Raw genomic sequence first — 18,873 nt, forward strand, 5'->3', positions numbered from 1 at the left:
GTGTGGGGACTTTTTTTTTTCAAGACTTGCATGCAATACTGTATATATTATAGTCACTTAATAATAACAACTGGACATACATACATATATATATATATATACACACACACACACACACACATATACATATATATATATATATATATCCCACTGCTAAAATGCATGGATAAATCATTAACAATAAGATCAATAACATGCATTTAGAAAAGAGACAGGGTGAATTTGGATTTATGCTGACTTTAAACAACGAAAAACTGATCATTCTTCCCTTATGATGAAAACAAACTCATATAGTGCTCAGAATGCTCCATTTCACGTCCTGAGAACAGTCACAGACGCCTCGGTTCACACAAGGAAACCTATAAAGTCATTACTGTGATTTAAAGCGATTTAAACCATGTATCGCTCCGCCTTCAGATAGAGATAGAAGACTACTTCACATTTCTGTCAGTGCGTTTTAATTAACGCCTGTGTGATAAAGGCTAATGTCACTGTGCTGGAATATGAATTCTACACTGTAGAGTTGCTAATGGTTACTGGCTTGCAGTTCTGACACCAAGGATCTAAAGATCCTCGATCTCATTGGTCCAAAATCCCACTTCACATATCGACCCACACATTCTGACTGGATGTGACTGTGCTTCATCACACAGCATTTACACTTTCAGCGTGGACAGAGATTTGCTTGTTGCTTGAAACTTATCAAATTGTGCCTGTTTTGGATTAAAAAGCATCTGGTAAATAGCAAGAAACTGAATAAGGGAACAGAGGGGTGCCAGATGCAATATTGATTCATTTGCTGAAACCTTGCCTAAAGCGTGTGCATGCAAAACCTCACACAAGTTTGCAGTGAATAAATATATAAAAAAGGACTTCCTGTGTAGCCCGAGCACGTATTTGGCACTGCCCGATAATGGCTAGCACCTAGTGAGGTGTCAAACAGCACTCTCCAGTATCTACCTTAAAGCTGATGCCTGATAGAAACTCTGCTTTTGGACCACCTCAAACATACCACACATCAAGCAATGGAAGTGACTATGCAAACATATTTGCATGCTAATTTTCAGGTATTTGACAGGTAAATGCTGATTATTCTTCCAAGAGATACATGCACTACTGTTCAAATCATGAGTCTGTAAGAGTTTACATTTTTTGCTCATTTATTTGATCAAAAATACAGTAAAAATAGTAATAGTGTAAAATGTTATTATAATTTAAAATAATCAGATTTCAAATGCAATCAGAAATAATTTTAATATGCTGATTTGTAGCATTTCTTATTATTACCAAAGCTGATAACAATTACTGTACTTTTGTGGAGCCATGATCTTTTTTTTTTCAGAACTTAGCATAGCATTGATTTAAAATAGAAATATTTTGCAATATTATAAATGCATTTACAGTCACTTTTGATCAATTTTAGCATTCTTGCACAATAAAAGTATTAATTAATTAAACCCCAAACTTCTGAATGGAAGTGTAATTCACAGGTTAAGGGAAAAATTTGCTGTGTGATTCTGGCATGCACATAGCTGTGGTGATTTTGCGAAGGATGCAAGTTTGAATCTGGCTCACGACACTTCTCCATCAGATTTCTCTCTCTCATTATACATATTAGTAAGCAGCAAAAGGAAAATTTAAAAAGCTTTTAAAAATAAGCTTCTGTCAAATGGAGCTTCTTAGAGAAATCTGAATGAACTTCACTTATCCAGAGCTGATTCGACAAAACTAAAAAATGCTTATCTCTCTCATCAGTTACATTTACATAATCACTGAAGCGCACAATATCAGTTCTATCAGACCGTGATGAACATATAAGCAAGGTTCACAGTATAACATCCGTTGTAGTTTATCATCTGTCGTAACGTTGTGAAAACTCAATTCTAGAAGTCCAAAGCAAATCCTCCAGCTGATAAAACATATGGGGAGCGAAGGTCAAGGTCTGAGGATCATAGTCCACTGCTCCCCTTAAAGATAAAACACTCGCCACTGTCGGGGACTGAAAACTCACAAATTATTAACAAGGGTTTGATACATGGCTATCATAAACAACTGTTTTAAAGCTCCATTTCTGCACACAGCAGTAACCCGATTGTGAAACTCTGTATTATGGTTGAATTAAATCTCATCCCTGGACTGATCGGCGTGATACAGAGCCATAACATTACCCAAGTGCTCCATGTGTTTCTGAATCGTGTACTTCTAGGATAATAATTAGAAATGACTGTGGATTTCCACTTCTCTGTGAAGTTGGTGGACATCAACAAAAGATCTGCTGGTAAATGGCCTTGGGAGAGCCCTATCCCTTTAAGCCATTAACATTCTCTATAAACTTCTCTAGTAAAAATGACAGCTGCAGCCCGCTCACAAAAGGGGGCAAAAAGCATCCGGTGAGAAACCTAAAACTGCCCTGCAATAAAAAAAAAACTTGTATGGGTTTAAGAGGTAAACAGCCCACCCAGCCCCCCAATCAAAGCTCACTAAACGTCCCAGAACCACCTTTGTTCCTGAATTACGGCTGACAGAGGAATGCACCCCCCTCAACTATGAATGTCACTTTCTCATCAAGACCATGAACTTCACTGAAATGGGCGGAGAAAAAAAACACACCCCCTGTCACTCAAAAGCACCTCCTCCTGACCCTATATAAAAAAAAAAAAGACGTTTAAGCCAAACTAAATGTGGTTTACTTTTATAGAACAAACGGTCCTTAAAAACCAAGGACGAAACCATCTACACCCTGTGGATCCGCTCACTTAACGATCTACAGATAAACAGAGAGTGGTTTCAGAATCCTTCCATAACTTATGTTTTTATGATGATACACAAGCTTTTAGTCCCTAGTATGTTCTTCTGTGATTTCCATAAAAGAGTTCATTAAATCTTTGTAGGCAAAAACAGACAAATATGAGGTATTTAGCACCTGTGCCTAGGGCTGGAAAAAAAGTTAATAAACCCAACCTGTTCTGCATGCTGCGCAAAGAACAAAAACATCACGAGTATATCTAGCGCTGTAATTTGAAACTCTGCTCAATTACCTCCACAAAAGCATTTGTAAATGTAAGTAATCATTCATGTTTGATTATCTGTCTGAATTTAGCAGGCCAGAGCGGTGCGTCTGCTCCATGACACTCAACACATACAGCAGACAGCAGGAAATAGCACTCCGCTTGCAAGCAGCCACATGCTTTATGTGTTGGAAATCTTGAGTTAATGATTTTTTTTGTCTTCTATGATAAGCTCTGACTAAATACGCTAATTAAAATAGAAAATCATATACAAAATAAAAACATTTTTTAAAAATATTCAGTTTAAAAAAAAAAAATTATTCAGGGTTACATGTTATTTGAAAAAATGTTTTATAAATCACATAAAATAAATATTTGGATTTTTTTTATTATTATTATTATTCAGGGTTAAATGTTATTAAATAATACTACAATAATATTAAAAATGGCTAAATGTTTTAGTAATTATAAAAATATATATATATATATATATATATATATATATATATTTAAAATATTTAAATGTTTTTATTTTTTAATAATTATTCAGGGTTTGATGATTCAAAAGGTTCATACATTTTATTATGGTTAATAAAATTAAAATATTTTCACAGAATCTTTTTAAAGACAAGGACTTACAACAATTACCAAGTTATCCTAAAGTGCATTTGGTAACACTTTACAATAAGGTTCATTAGTTAACAACATTAGTAAACATGACCTAAGAATGAACAATACTTCTACAGCATTTATTAATCTTAGTTAATGTTAATTTCAGCATTTACTAATGCATTAATAAAATTATAAAAGTTGTGTTTGTTAACATTAGTTAATGCACTGTGAACTAACATGAATAAACAATGAACAACTGTATTTTCATTAACTAACATTAACAAAGATTAATAAATAGTGTAATAAATGCATTGTTCATTGTTTGTTCATGTTAGTTAATACATTAACTAATGTTAACAAATGACACCTTATTGTAAAGTGTTACCATGCATTTTATATGAAGGATAAAGCACACAGCACCAATAAGAACTATTTACTAACAAACCTTCGTCTGTTACTATTAAAATACATGCCTATAAAAAAATATTGTGGTTACACTTTATTTTAAGGTGTCCTTGTTACAATGTAATTATGCATTTAAGTACTGCACAGTATTAATTAACTACATGTACTTACTATATGGTTAGGGTTAGAATTAGGGTTTCTTGCATGCAATTATGCATAATTTATTGTTATTATAATAGTAAGTACATGTAACAAGGACACCTTAAAATAAAGTGTTACCAATATAATAATTACAAATCCACATATTAATTCTGCCTTGGATTTCCCAGCATAAAAAGCCACATGCAAAGCCCAAACACACCTTCACAAATAGTCTATTATGTTGCTTAGCTCTGTGGTTTTTCTAGTACTGTTCTGGGAATATTGGGGGGTTTCGGGAAACCCGGCATTCCTGCTGTCTCTCATCTCAGTGAACCGGTGGGGTGATGATGTATGTCAAGGTGTAACACGACTCCCGCATGAAAGAGTTACAGACACAATAACAGACCTGCCTATATTCCTGAGTAAATGTGCATACTGGTTATTTTTTACAGTATGCGGGCCTCTGTGCGTGAACTAAATCATGTGTGACTGCTCAACTTATCTCCATGCATGGCAAGTAAGCTCATATGCATAAGAGAGTAATGTGCATCATTTATTGAAGAACATGTTCATTTACCAAACCACATTCTTGCATGAGTAATAGCCATGTTTGAGACGCAGAAGACAAATCCAGGTTATTAATTATTTTGAGAAGTTATACATGACGTTATCTAAATCTCCTGTCTATTAGTCTATTTTTGGCATCGCTCAGATATCACATTATCTCTACAGCCACAAATTGCACAATGATTTCATAATCACACACTGACCATCAGAATTTAATTTTGACCAAATTTTTTTTTTTTTTTTTTTAGAAAAATCATTAAATTCACATAAATACTGCCTTAAACATGTTTTACCACAATGGAAAAGCCCATTATCATTTATACATCTTCATGTGATTCTAAACAAGTGTGACTTTATTTCTTCCATATAAAACACAAAATATTTTTTGTACAATAACCGGACACTTTCAATAAAGTGAATGAAGAGGACTGTGGGACTGTCAAGCCCAAAAATTAAAGAAAAAAAAAAACACCACAAAGTATCATAAAAGTGGACACTGTTCTGAGTTTTCTCCGCTTCTATTCAGACCGGATTTATGTTGTTACTGAATTAAAATTTTGACATCTGTCCCAGATATCTTTGCTGTTTTCATGAGAGTTTGTGAGAAAAGCAGCAATGTCTGTTTAGTGAATGAATTGTTGTTTTGAGTCTGGTCTTTTCAATGAATCAGCTACACTAGTTCACAAAACCAATGATTCAATGATCAAGTCGCAACAGTGAACATCTTAATAGAGGGGAAGATTATCAGCTATCAACAACAACTGTAATAATTTTGGTATGTTCAGCTCAGTTTAGAAGACTTGGAAAACAGCATATGATTCATTTAAACTTTGGTTTATGATGCTTTTCTGTCCTTAATTAATCCTGTCAGTCTCAGATGCCATTCACTTTCTTCACAAATGTAGCTTTCGTGTTACACAGACAGAAAGTCACACAGGTTTGAATAAATAAAAACTAATTTCATTTTTGGTGAACTATTCCTTTAATATGATGGACCAACATCATATGGAAACCACACCTACATTTCGCCTCAGCCGTCGATTAAAAAAGAACATTTTTGCAACACCCGCAACGTTTGTTCCTCGGATACAAAATCACTTTATTATTAAATCTAGTCACTATAAATAGATTTTAAATTGAATCTTATTGCTCCGCAAAGGTTTGTCCCTTTCCTCAGTGAACTAGCCAACTCCACTTCACAGAAAACGCCAAAGTTTGTCCAAGTTCACTTATCAACTCAACTGCTATCTCATACACAAACGGTGCTCGCGGCATTATTTGAGACCAAAGTGCAAAGAAATGTTATAAAATGTGTAATTTCTGCATTTAAAGATTAAATTACAGACGAGAAACAAAAATATTCGCTGTAGTTTTTTTTTTTTTTCTTAAGTGACATGATTAAGCGGTTTACAATTTTATGAAACCTTACAGACATCCGACGCATTTCATTTGCTAAATTATAGGCGGTTTCGCGATGTTGCTTTGCGTTTACAAATACGAAAAATCATCCTCACACATACACACTTGTCTGCATTTCTCGGTATTCCAGCCAGGAAAGTGACAGAAATGATGCGCCTGGATCCAATACCTGCACCTATAACACGGCACGAGCTTCAACTCTGCAACACAGCAGTCAAAGCGCTATCAATATGTCAAATGATATCGCATATCAAGAATAAAACATCTTATGAGTAAGCGCGATACTGAATGAGGTGTCACTATCCGAGCGCGTGCCACCGCTTTTGCACGCCCAACTTTTGTGTTTACCTTCAGTTTGATTTAATAACAAATGTACTGATCCACACCGTGCACTTGACTGCTGTACATTATTGATTATGATTGCATTAGTTTCCATTCGCCACGAACGTAATCCTCCAATACAGCCAGAGTCGATAATGAGCGATCTAAAACAGTTTTCTTTTTTAGCGTTCATGTTTTTTCCCTCACGCTGGACTAAAAAGTGAATCATAAAACTCTCTCTTGCATACCAAAGAAACTCGAGTGGAAAAATAAACATTTTTCAGTAGTCTGAGGGTAAACTTACCCAATGACAAGAAAGGTTTGGTTTCCATGTCTGGTGGGTTAGCTCATGCCAGCTGACGCGCGCGCGTTGTAAGCTGTCGGCGTCCCTCTCTGATGACAGTACAAGACGAATCCACGCGGTAAAAGTAAAAAGCTTTTGCGATAGTGTCAAATGTTCACTTTATGGCACTACTTCTGTTTGTTCACGCTTCTGCTCGGCTCCGTCTACAACTCTCCAGTCCACACTACTGCAAAGGGACCCAGTGAAGGGGACTCCCACTGACGCTCACGCGGGCACATTTAGCAGCGACGCGTGAGGGGAACGTTAACCCCTCCTGCGCCGCTCTGCCCACGGACATGGAGAGAGTTCGGAAGAAAAAGAAACAGCGTTTCCTTGAATAATGAGCATTGCCTGCACATGTGGTAAAACGAAGAGCCTCTAAAGTGAGAACATGCTGCCATTAATTAATTAACCAACCTGTCATTAAAAGTGACTAACACTAAGAAATTAAAGAAATAAGAATAGATAGGTAGATAATATATATATATATACTAACAATTATTAATTATAAAAAAATAAAAAATCTTTTTTAGGTGATTTTATTTCACATTTATGACTTAATGTAGATTATGTTGATAATTTATGACAATAAATGTTTTCTATCAGTGATAATCCTTCAGCTGCATTATTTACATTTATCCCATGGCTATTATTTAAATCTTTGCTCTTTAATCTGTAGTCTTACATTATTTTAGCTGTCCACACTAGGAGCTCATTAGACATTAGAAGCTCTGGGATAATATGTAAATAGGTTATGGATATCATACAAAATGTTTTTTTCTTTTCTTTTTTAACCTGATCAAAGCATGTTGCGCTGCCCTTGTTTTCTTGAGGATGAAGGAACTGATAAAACAGTGCTGTACAAATACTGCTCTGTTTGCATGCATTTCAGGTACACTTTGTGCACAACCTCACCATGCCGTTCAAATCCATGCAATATCTAATACCAGTAACTAAAAAACCGAATCAATGTGTCTGTTCCAGACAAATCAGACTTTGCTGCTGGGGAACAGGCCTTGCAGCCAGTTTTCTACAACAGCATGCGGCACTACAGGATCCATATTAGCCCAGAGAGAACTAGGTCATTCCTCCAATATTACACCCCGGTCAATTGGATACCGTCGCGCAGGTTTATCGTTACTTCACACGGCTGTCTTAGCTTGCCAGGGATGTGTCCACTGAGTTGTGAATAGCGCGCACATGGAAGAGGCTTTTGGTGATGTACATGAGAATTTCTAGCAGCGCGAGTAACCGTGGGCTAAGAAGAGATGTTGGAGGCCGTCCAGAAGCAGAATACTTCGGAGGCACGGCAGAAGTTTTTTTGCAAAGCTCTCTTATTTTGTTCATGCAGATAAATGTATATATACATGCAGTCCCGGAGCCATCCTGGGGGCCTACGAAAACACTGCATCGCGCGCTGAGCGTTTGAAGGTGTTCGCCGCAGTTCAGCTGGGGGAATGATTCATAATTAATGCAGCGCACTGCGCATTAGAGATCAAAGCCGTTTGTCTATGCTGTGCAATAAACCTAAAGCAGCCGTGACTGGGCTCAGATGAGTGTGCGTGGATGTGAGGGACACTGGTGTGTGTTTTTTCCCCTTCACACCCTCCGGGTGTCAAACAGACTAACAGTCTCACCACTGGGTAGTCCGATCAGTAATAGCAAGATCAGTAATTTTTGTTTAGAGCAGACTTTCACATTCACAATGGACTTCAAGATGACTTGATTTGCAACTTACAATCGAGATTCTCAGATTGTAACAAGTGTTTACGATCTGCACAGCACGGGACGATCTATAATAGGAAAGCGCAATGTGGTTGTAGTTATGGTCACTCTGTGTACTGTATAAATGAGGCATGTTAGTGTCTGTGTTGATGTATGTTATGGCACGAGGGCCATGGACGCTTCTGGACACCAGCTGAACCTATAAATCAATGATGGTGGTGATGACACAAGCCACGAGCCATGGCAAACACATATACAGATGCATATGTGGTCTACATGCAATTGTTTAAGTTAATCTGTAGCAGAACAACAGCATAAATGACATTTACTATCTGAACCACGGCTCGCTTTTAACGTTTCCCATGGAGGCACAGCAGGAGGAGGATTTTTGCGTAATACCCACTTCAGAAACAGTGCAAGGAATCTCAAGCTTGACCAGTGAAAGTAATTATTATTTCACTCTTATTTTACATATTAGAACGATAATCAACAGTGCCCTGGAAATATCAGCAAGAACAAAGTAAGTGAATGTGAAATTGGCCCATTGTGTGTGCAATCATGTCTCTGAACAAGACCAAATTGAAAGCACCTCCTGTGCATCACACAGCTCTGGTGATGACACAGTAGCCACAAAAAATGTATGAATGTCACTGTGATAGATAACAAAATGTCAAAACAAGTGACATTTATTTTAAAAGCAAGAGCACATACGCTTATTCAAGCAAAAGCTGACTGAGCGAAATGTTAAAAAATAAATAAAATAATATATATATATATATATATATATATATATATATTTAATACATATTAAATAAAGAGAAAAATTTGTGTTTGTTTGTGTGTATATATGTACATACATGTATATACAGTATATACCTGTATGTATGTTTATACATATACAGACCAAGGGCCTGTTCCATAAAACAAGTTTACCAAATAAGCCAGGCTTATTTCAGTAATTCTGACTTATTTTCTCTTGATTTGGTTTCTGAAAGCAAAATTACCATAGCTCAGCTCAGTCACTGTGGCAACTTATGCTGGCAAACTAACCTGGTCAGGAGCAGGCTAACTGTCAGGCTAAGCTGAGCTCCTCTAACACTGACCAATAGGAACGCATCGATATTACCTCTGACTCTCTCACATACAATTAGTTGACTTTATTATTAGTCCAAAAATAAAAGTATACAGAAAATACACCTTAAATAATCAAATAAATAAAAAATAGTCTACAACCAACTGTATTTAATGTGTTGTGCCCAAAATAGGCTAATGACATTTTAACATAGTTGCTACTTGCGCATTTAGTTGATCAGCAGTTTCTAGCCATGCAGCCTTTCTCTCTGAATTTATGACAGCTGCACCTTTTATGGTTATTAGAACATTGAAACATTGCAATCTAAAATGGCTCTTTAAAGCATTAAAAACAGTAAATCAAAAGTTAAAAATCACTGAATTAAAAATTAAAATAAATAATAGAAATCAGACTACATTTTAACTGATAAGAGGAACACACAAGAGGAACAAGTCATTTGAGCTAGTATGGCTGTATTAGCCATCTTACATTTGATTTACGGTTACTGCTATCATAAAAATACACTTATAAGTAGGATTAAAATTCTATGTGTCACATTTAATGTCCAACAACAAATATTTTAGCAGAATGTATATTGTATTCGGAATTCTTGCGCTATTATTCTATTCTGCTCCGTCTGTGTAATGCGCATGCGCTCAGCAGCGCGCGCTCGTTCGCTTGCGTAAGCCTCGCCCACTCCTGACAGCAAAATGGACATATTTGCATGACTTTCTAACATTTACAGATGAAAAATATACCTGTGACGTGTCAGTTATACACTGAGGAAAACATAACGTCTCAAATGCATTAAACAACACAAATATTCGCTGTTTGCCATGGTGGATCGATTTGATCCATGATCAACATTAAGGGCTGCTTAAGAATAAGCGTGCACATCAAATTATCCTGACTCATTGAACCTGGATCGAATTAGTGAGATTGCCTGAACTTCAATTGCCGTTTATGAAACCGCTTTAGTCCCGACTGATTTGTTAGGCTATTTCAAGTCAGATTTTGGACTTTAATCCCCGCTTTTCTTAGCGTCTTTTATGGAACAGGCCCCAGATAAGAAAAGGTCATTTATCTGCAGATGCCACTTTCAAACATTTTAAAGTATGGATTAAGTGTCTAAAAATGTTTTGTTAGGCCGCTGTAGTTTAATATAGCCAAGTACATTAAGTGGATTTTGTTAAAGTACCAAAATGCACAATAATAATTATAATAATAATAATAATCCAGTATTAAAGAGATTTCCTAAACTGTAGTACCACCGACTTTCCCTGTACGCTCCATGAGGACTTGGTCAGGTGATGTATGACTGACCACTGTAGAGGTCCTCTGGCCTGCTGATTATGGAGTGTAAGCACTCTGCCGTGGTTCAGATGGATGTTTAGCCTACGGCTCGCACTCTGTAATCTAAGACAGACACAACACACTCTTTTAAACGCCTCAATCAGCCGCTCTCTCATCTGCCCGCGAGACCTGGCTATTTAATCCTTTTCTTTCGCCTTGATTAATGGCTGCTTGACCCCTGACCTTCCCGCATATAAATCTCCGAAGGGTGTTTTGGGTCTCTCAGGGCTTCTCACTTCAAGACTGATTCTCTCTCACCATCTTCACGTGCAAGTGTTTATAGTGGGGCATCTCTATTGGATTCTTCACGTTTGAATAATGCGTCCAGGCCTTGGGGGGACATCGGCGTGACGACCTCCGCCGAGGTAACAGTGACAGTTTCTCTTTCAGGTCTCAAACGTGGTGATAAATGGAACACGGTCCTTTCGGTCGCCATTGTGCTCCAGCGTTTACAACACGCTCATCCATAATGGCTGTTTGCACTGATGCCATTCTGCCGTTACTATGGGGACCTGGTTCTTCACAGCACGAGATTCATAAGGAAATATAAATCTTTTTCCAACCTACGTAAAAGGGATGAGATGAAGCCTGGAGATGTTGGATTATAACTGTGAATCCTTTTTTCTATCTGGAACAAAACTGATTTGCACGGATTCCAGATATCGAGAAATTCAATCCAAGGTTGATCACACACACATACCAGCGAGGCTAACTGATGTGAGCAGACATACACAGAACCTCAGCAAAGAATGGGTTGAGGAAGAGCCTAGAGGCCTTTATAAGAAGGAAGAAGGGTGAAAAACTGGACTTCTCCCCTTTTTCAGCCCGAGGGATGCTCTGTGGTCAGCAGCGAAGCAGAATGGGTCAAATTCCTCACATACAAGGGTCAGAGTGCTTTATGAAGACACTGCAAATGCAAGAAGCTGACTTCCCCTTCACACTGGCTTATGCCAAGGAACAGGGAACTAGACATGTACAAGAAGCATCTGGACAATTTTTTAAAAATCATGTATGAATGCATTAGATTGATTATATACGATTGCATTAGAAGTCATATATATATATGTTCAAAAGTTTGGGGTCAATAAGAATTTTTAAATATTTTTGAAAGATCTCTTATGCTCAGCAAGGTTGCATTGATTTGATCAATAAAACTGTTAAAACAGTAATATTGTGAAATGTTATTGCAATTTAAAGTAACTGGATTCTAATGTAATACATTTTAAAATTTAATTTATTTCTGTGATGGCAAAACAGAATTTTCAGCATCATTACTCCAGTCTTCAGTGTCACATGATTTCTCAGAAATCATTCTAATATGCTGATTTGCTGCTTGAAAGGTGATGCAAGTTTTTTTTTTTTTTTTTTACATCATAAACATCTTTGTCACTTTTTATATATTTGTTGTCACCTGCTGATTAAAAGAATAAAATATTTTAAAAAGTGGGCTTTATTTTAAAAGATACATATTTTTCAGGTTTTAAATTCTATAATAAATATACTGTTCAATATTTAGCCCTAGCATGATCATATATATAAATAGCCCTAGCATGATTTGTTTGCAGATGGCACTTTGACTCAACATTTTTTTATCCGATACAATGAAATTCATACATATTTAAGTATGAAATATATAGTATGAAATATACAAATCAAATATACACAAAGATGTATTTCTATACAGAGTTACTGATAAAGTAAACAAAAATGTGCAACAGAAGTCTGACGTAAACTGTAGTAGATTTAAAACTGGAGCATAATCTCACATTTCATATGCAGAGGCTTTTCATATTAAATCACACAGTAAAGTACATCAGAATGACTGACAACCACATGCAGCTTCCAATGTGTGGTCAGAGAATCAATAAGCAGATGAGAAGATTTTGCATGCGGAAAAATACCCAGATTGCTCTAATACCACTGAATGCGAAGAGACCGTTTAGACAGCTTCACCGCAATGGGGGCTTTCATTCAAACTGGAATCCGTTTGAAACGGTGGATTTATCTCGTGATCGTGCAGCAGAGATGACAAGACGATGGAGAGCAGCTGAATTGAGAGGAGAAGAGATGAAATGACGGCCCTACAGCTCAATATTTTCATAGGCAATTAGAGTCCACTGCTCTGAGGGCAGTTATCAATATTGAGGCATTACATCACAATTGCTCTGCTGGAGCAAGTGAGGACTCCACTGCAGGGATCCACCACAATGCAGGCATACATCAAGCTTTAAATCCCATTACACAGATATTGGCTACATTCAAATTGGCAACGTGATAAATATCTGACATCTCAGTTTATTGCCAAGGCAAAGAAATGGGAATCATTTTCTCCTCAGAGTCCGATACTCTCCAACCTGAATAGATGCTGTTTTCACCCAGAAAGAAGGAAATTCTCACTGGAAGGCAAGAAATGAGAATAGACGCCTGAAATGTAGCAATGTAGCCAAAAGTGTTTAGAAATGTGAAATATAAGGTGGCCATGATAAAGAATAAATAATCAAATTAATCCAACAAGCAAAAATATGTCCTCAGAAATATGTCTTGGTAAAGTTCTTATTAAAACATTCAAACCAGTTTTTCCTGGTTATGCAAAAATTAAGGGAACATTAAATTTACCCTGCTAAAAAAAACAAAACAATAGAAGCCCAATAGAAACCATCACAGAAATTCCAACGGTTTCCATTAAAATACCATTATAAACCATTAGCTTTTTCCAGTAAAACCATTACAAAATTCCTTTTTGTAGTGTGTTTTGGGCATTTTTCCAATAGGATTTAACATCCCACCAATAGAATCCATCACATACCAGTAGACACCATTATAACCATTAAAACCATAACATTGTGTTTTGGGCAGGGTTCTATTGTTTTTTTTTTCAGCAGGGTGATCATTTTGCAAACAATATGGTAATGTTCCTTTTGAATTTTCTCTAAAGAGAGATTCTGAAGCAGTGACATTTAAAAAGGTTTTTTAAAAAGGTTAACACCATTGAGGTGTAATGTTTAAAAATCTCTCATTTGGTGGCACTGCTAGCATTAGCATGTTAGCTAACCTTAGTCTAAGTCAATATAAGTGCTCCAAATTGGCTTTTTACACACTACATACATTAATATACAGTACAGTAAATAAATATACAAACACAGTGTAGGGGGACGGTAGAGCATTCAACTCACATTTATATAGTTCCGTCTTCAACACAGAAGACAGAACAGATGTGATGTCCACCATTTTAGTTTTTGTTATGCTAGTATCACAGCCTAATAATCCCCCCAAACTTTATGAACTTTTACAACTGCGTCATTTGGGTGATCATAGCACACATTTCACTGTATTTTGTGTATGAACAGACTACAAAATATCATAGAACTGTGCATATACTTTGGGGCTCTATAAGAACCTTTACAGGGGATGCAGGCAACACATACGTTTTCTCTGAATGATTTATTTTCATCTCTGCTGGGGGAGAGCTGAGCTCTGCTGGACTTCAGCTGGAAAAACACAAACCACAGAGAGAGGCGCTCTTGAGTACACAACGGTCACATCATTGAATCACTATGGGGCTCGCTGCTAATGGGCTTCCCTGGGCGACAGATCCGGAGAGTAATGATGTAATTAAAGGATTCTGAACAAACCCTCTGAATTCTCAAGAAGTGCTTCATTACAAATAATCTTGGCCCTTGATTTGTTTACCCCAGATGCTTATTTGACTGACCGAATGCTAATAAAAAATTGTCATTGTCATTACCATGCTAAAAAGTCCAAGTTTGAGATACTTTGCACTCTAAATGCTATTTTAAAAAAATCCATTTTGAAAATGTGATGCTACTAATCACATGAAAAAATCAACATTTGATGTACATAACAATACACTCACGCAGAGTTAAGCAGACATAATTATTCTCTTGTGTAAGACACTCACAGTCCACTTGCGGTATTAAGCAAATCTTGCCAAAGGATTTATTATTACCTCATAATAATTAACACAAATCTGTTCATCTAAGCACAGATTTAGATGTCAGTGCCCGATTCCAGATTAATACTAACATCATGCACTAATAGTGAGCAAATGTGTATACTTCAACCAGTCTGTGCTCTAAAACAGTTGTCATTTGTGTGTGTATATGTCTGTACGTCTCAAGCCACTTTCCTATTGTGATTTATAACTCATCACAGCCTGAGTCTCTCTTGCTCTCTTTATCTACTTCTGGTCAACCGCCACGGTGAAAGCAGCTGCCATGGCCAAATCTTGCAACCATAAATCTGGACACTTCCTTCCACTGTCTCCCACTTCAAGGGGAAGCCTGAACTGTTGCAAACATCATTAACCCTTTTCCTCTCCATCCGCAAACCAATGCCCTATCCGCCACTTGAAAAACACCCTGCAGAAGAACTCAAATGAAGGGGAGGACTGGAAAGACAGTAGAAGAATGAGGAAAAGAGAACAGACGTTTTCTCGGACCCCTCCCATCAGATTTTTCCATAGCAAAAAACTTCAGATCCAAGAGCAGCAGGCCTCCTGATAATTTCCCATATTCTGTTTCCTAAATACCACAAATGACGTAATTCTTTAAGAATGTGAACTTACACACCCCTTCATACGAGTCAGCATTTCGTTATTCTTATTCTTTAATGCCAATTGCTTCTGTAACATATTTTATCTATAATATGGCATATTTCATAGTGAAAAAAGATCATTTGTAGGGTGAAACTTGATTTTGTTGACCAAAAATGGATTTGTTTGTGAAAAACAGACGAAAGTATGGTTGCAAACAGTGTTTCATATGTGACCCTGGACCACAAAACCAGTCTTAAGTGTCAATTTTTCGAAATTGAGATTTATACATCTCTGAATAAATAAGCTTTCCATTGATGTATGGGTTGTTAAGATCGGACAATATTTGGCCGAGATACAACTATTTGAAAATCTGGAATCTGAGGGTGCAAAAAAATCTAAATATTGAGAAAATCGCCTTTAAAGTTGTCCAAATGAAGTTCTTAGCAATGCATATTACTAATCAAAGACGACGTTTTGATATATTTACAGTAGTACATTTACAAAATATCTTCATGGAATATGATCTTTACTTAATATACTAATGATTTTTGGCATAAAAGTAAAATCTATAATTTTGACCCATACAGTGTATTTTTGGCTATTGCTACAAATATACCCCAGCGACTTAAGACTGGTTTTGTGGTCCAGGGTCACATATGTTCTCCTATCCCAGTTTAAATAGCAAAGAGTAGTTATTCGTAGGTTGATTTTCCTGTAAAGTGTATCTACTGTGGTGTTTCATTCATGAACGAATCAGTGTTTTGGAATAAAATAGTTGAATAAATGATTCATTCAATGACCAAAATGACACTCACTGTTGCCACCAACTGATGTAATGATGTAACCTAGAGAAAGAGAAAATGAACAGAAAAAATCGAAACAAATCTTTTTCATGAACAGAATCAAAAGAGTCATTGGAATGAATCAATAATTTTTGGGCGGAACTACCTGTTTGTTCAACTAATGGTAGATGGAAGTGTTCACGATACCTGTTTGGTAACAGTATACTGCTATACTGATTTATATTTATACTATGATTAAACAAAATTTCAAAACAAATGTAAGAAGTGACTGAATCATAATCGCAGTTAACAATGTCACAAAACCTCCTTTGCAATATCATCAAAAGAACATCTCTAAAGACTTCTGTTGGCCATATCAAAATGGGTGACATTACACAGCAACTCCATAAGGCATTGGCCCGAAAGCACGCGTTTCTTCTGAAACAAACGTGTCTTTCTTTACAATGGCAGAGGGAAAACTTTTCAAAGGCTTTCCATGCACAGACGACTCCTGGCTGAGTGAAATAACTGTCCCAGAATGCCAATTTGCAGCTTGAGGAGCACATTTAGATGGGGAGGAGGTGGGTGCCTGAGAGGCTCGGAATAAAGATGTGTTGTCATTGAAACGCCCAAATGCATCTGTGAAATCTGAGATGAAAGAAAAGAGGGGCTGTCAATCACTCCCCAGTCCTGCCATGAACTTGAGCACAGCTCCTCAGAAAACCCAGCCTTCAACCTCTCGGTTTAAGAGCATATGCGTTTTTTTCCCAGATATTCTTGATCTCATTTGGGCCATTTAAGAATTCATGCAGCCGGAAAGGGTTTTCTGAGGTAATTTCAACATCTCGGTGGAGAATAAAGCCAACGGATAGCAAATAGTAAATCGCCAAAAGGAATAAATAGTTATTGCATAAAACTGTGATGCTTTATGATGCTGAAATGTCTCCCATCTATAATGAGAGAAGCATATCACCTAAAGTATGCCCATCTGAGCTCATATGCTGTGGCTGCCAGTTTAAACATATGATAAATTGTACTACATAAATATTCTCCCTCAAGACATGCTCTGACAGATGCTTTTTAGCTTCCACTCAGTTGTTTTGGATCCTGAAGCAAATAAAGCCACCCGAATAGCTGAAAATCTGCATATTTAAGGTCTTGGCAGCAGTTTCGCTGTCATCTCGTCTGAGAATTCAATCAGGTGACATTCAGCATTGCCTGTGAAGTTGTCTCTGTCACCTTGCGTTTGCTCAAACTAAAACAATGATGTCATGTTTTTTCCCCACTGTTCGGGACTTGACTTCATCATTTCCCTCTCGTTCACAACTGCGTTCAGAGGTGCCTGCGGTCATTACGTCACACAAACAGACTTTAAATCAAAACATAACTGGTGGTGGCACCTGAAAATACGGTTTAATAGCGCAGCCTGAGCCCGATGGGACCACGACCCAGAAAAAGAGTAAGATAAACAAGCTCACAGAAAAATAAATGACAAGCAGGGAAAAAAGACAAAATAAAGCTCCTCATTCAAATCATATTTAACATGGATCTTATGTCTCGACACGCTTGCTTAGCAGAGAGGAGCTGAGCTTCTAAAGCAAGTGACAGCGAGATGGCTTAATATGACTGATTCCCTCTGTTGTGTTAATGTGATTCGGCTCTGGCTTGCCAGCAAACACAAAAGGAAGAGTGAAAACGCTAAGGCTATGTAGAGTTCCCCTCGCGCCGATCACAAGCCAGTTTGGCTGTTCATCGAGCTGCCAAAAAGATGACCACAGTTGAGCAATGAGGAGCCGTGGCAAAGAATAGTTCACTGCTAAATGAAAATGGTCATTCTTTATCACTTTTAAAAACTGTTTTTGTCTATACAATGAAAGTCAATGGGGTCCAAACGAAACAATAGCCAAAAAAACAAATTGTTCAAAATATATTCTGATATGTTGTTCCACAGAAGGAAAAGTCATACGGGTTTTGTTTGAACTATCCCTTTAACATTGTGCGTTTACTTGACTTCCCATGTGTGTGTAATTTGTTTGCCGACAGGGGTGGTGTCTCAATGAGCAGTGCCAATCTGTGGACCCCATGTCAACAGATGCCGCTGACTGTGTGCATTTTAAAGCAGGTGTATTACGAGAGTGTATCTCTGATGGTTAGATGGTGAAGAGTGATGAGTGGGATGGATAAGAATGACACAGCAACTCCACCTGCCACTGCAGAGCACTGCATCTGCTCAACATTAGCATCTCCCTGAGCTCCAACCGCCTTCACTAGATTTGAGGATGCTGAAACGCATGAATATAAATACAAACACATTCCTCCAGGAAAACTACCCCATAACACTACCTTCATAACAGATGGCAAAACAAAATGCTAAATGCCTAACAGACAGCAAAACACAAGATCCAAAATACACGAAATGTAAAAAAAAAAAAAAAAAAAAACTGCAGAAACACTAAATGTTTGATAGATGCAAAACATGAAATGTTTTAAAAATGGCAAACAAAAAATGTGCTAACACAAAATGTTTAACAGATGGTGAAATGAAAATTGCTGACAAAAACACTAAATAT

General features: G+C 37.1%; 1 protein-coding gene across 26 annotated transcripts in view; it reads right to left on the reverse strand.

The window, feature by feature from the left end:
* The window catches only part of rxraa (retinoid X receptor, alpha a), a 198,155-nt gene that overhangs the window by 109,252 nt on the left and 70,030 nt on the right, over positions 1 to 18,873 (reverse strand). Inside the window, exon 1 of one of the 26 annotated variants that reach the window (XM_058757268.1) lies at positions 6,778 to 7,044. The exons of 24 other annotated variants lie outside the window; for them this stretch is intronic. In XM_058757268.1, the coding sequence (XP_058613251.1) occupies positions 6,778 to 6,805 (28 nt within the window). In that variant the 5' untranslated portion in view covers positions 6,806 to 7,044. Of the gene's footprint in view, positions 1 to 6,777; positions 7,045 to 18,873 lie in introns of those variants that run through there. One more of the 26 variants, XM_058757265.1, reaches the window with a different exon arrangement.

Source organism: Onychostoma macrolepis, chromosome 21 (assembly GCF_012432095.1).
Source record: "Onychostoma macrolepis isolate SWU-2019 chromosome 21, ASM1243209v1, whole genome shotgun sequence".
NCBI classification, from domain to species: Eukaryota; Metazoa; Chordata; class Actinopteri; order Cypriniformes; family Cyprinidae; genus Onychostoma; species Onychostoma macrolepis.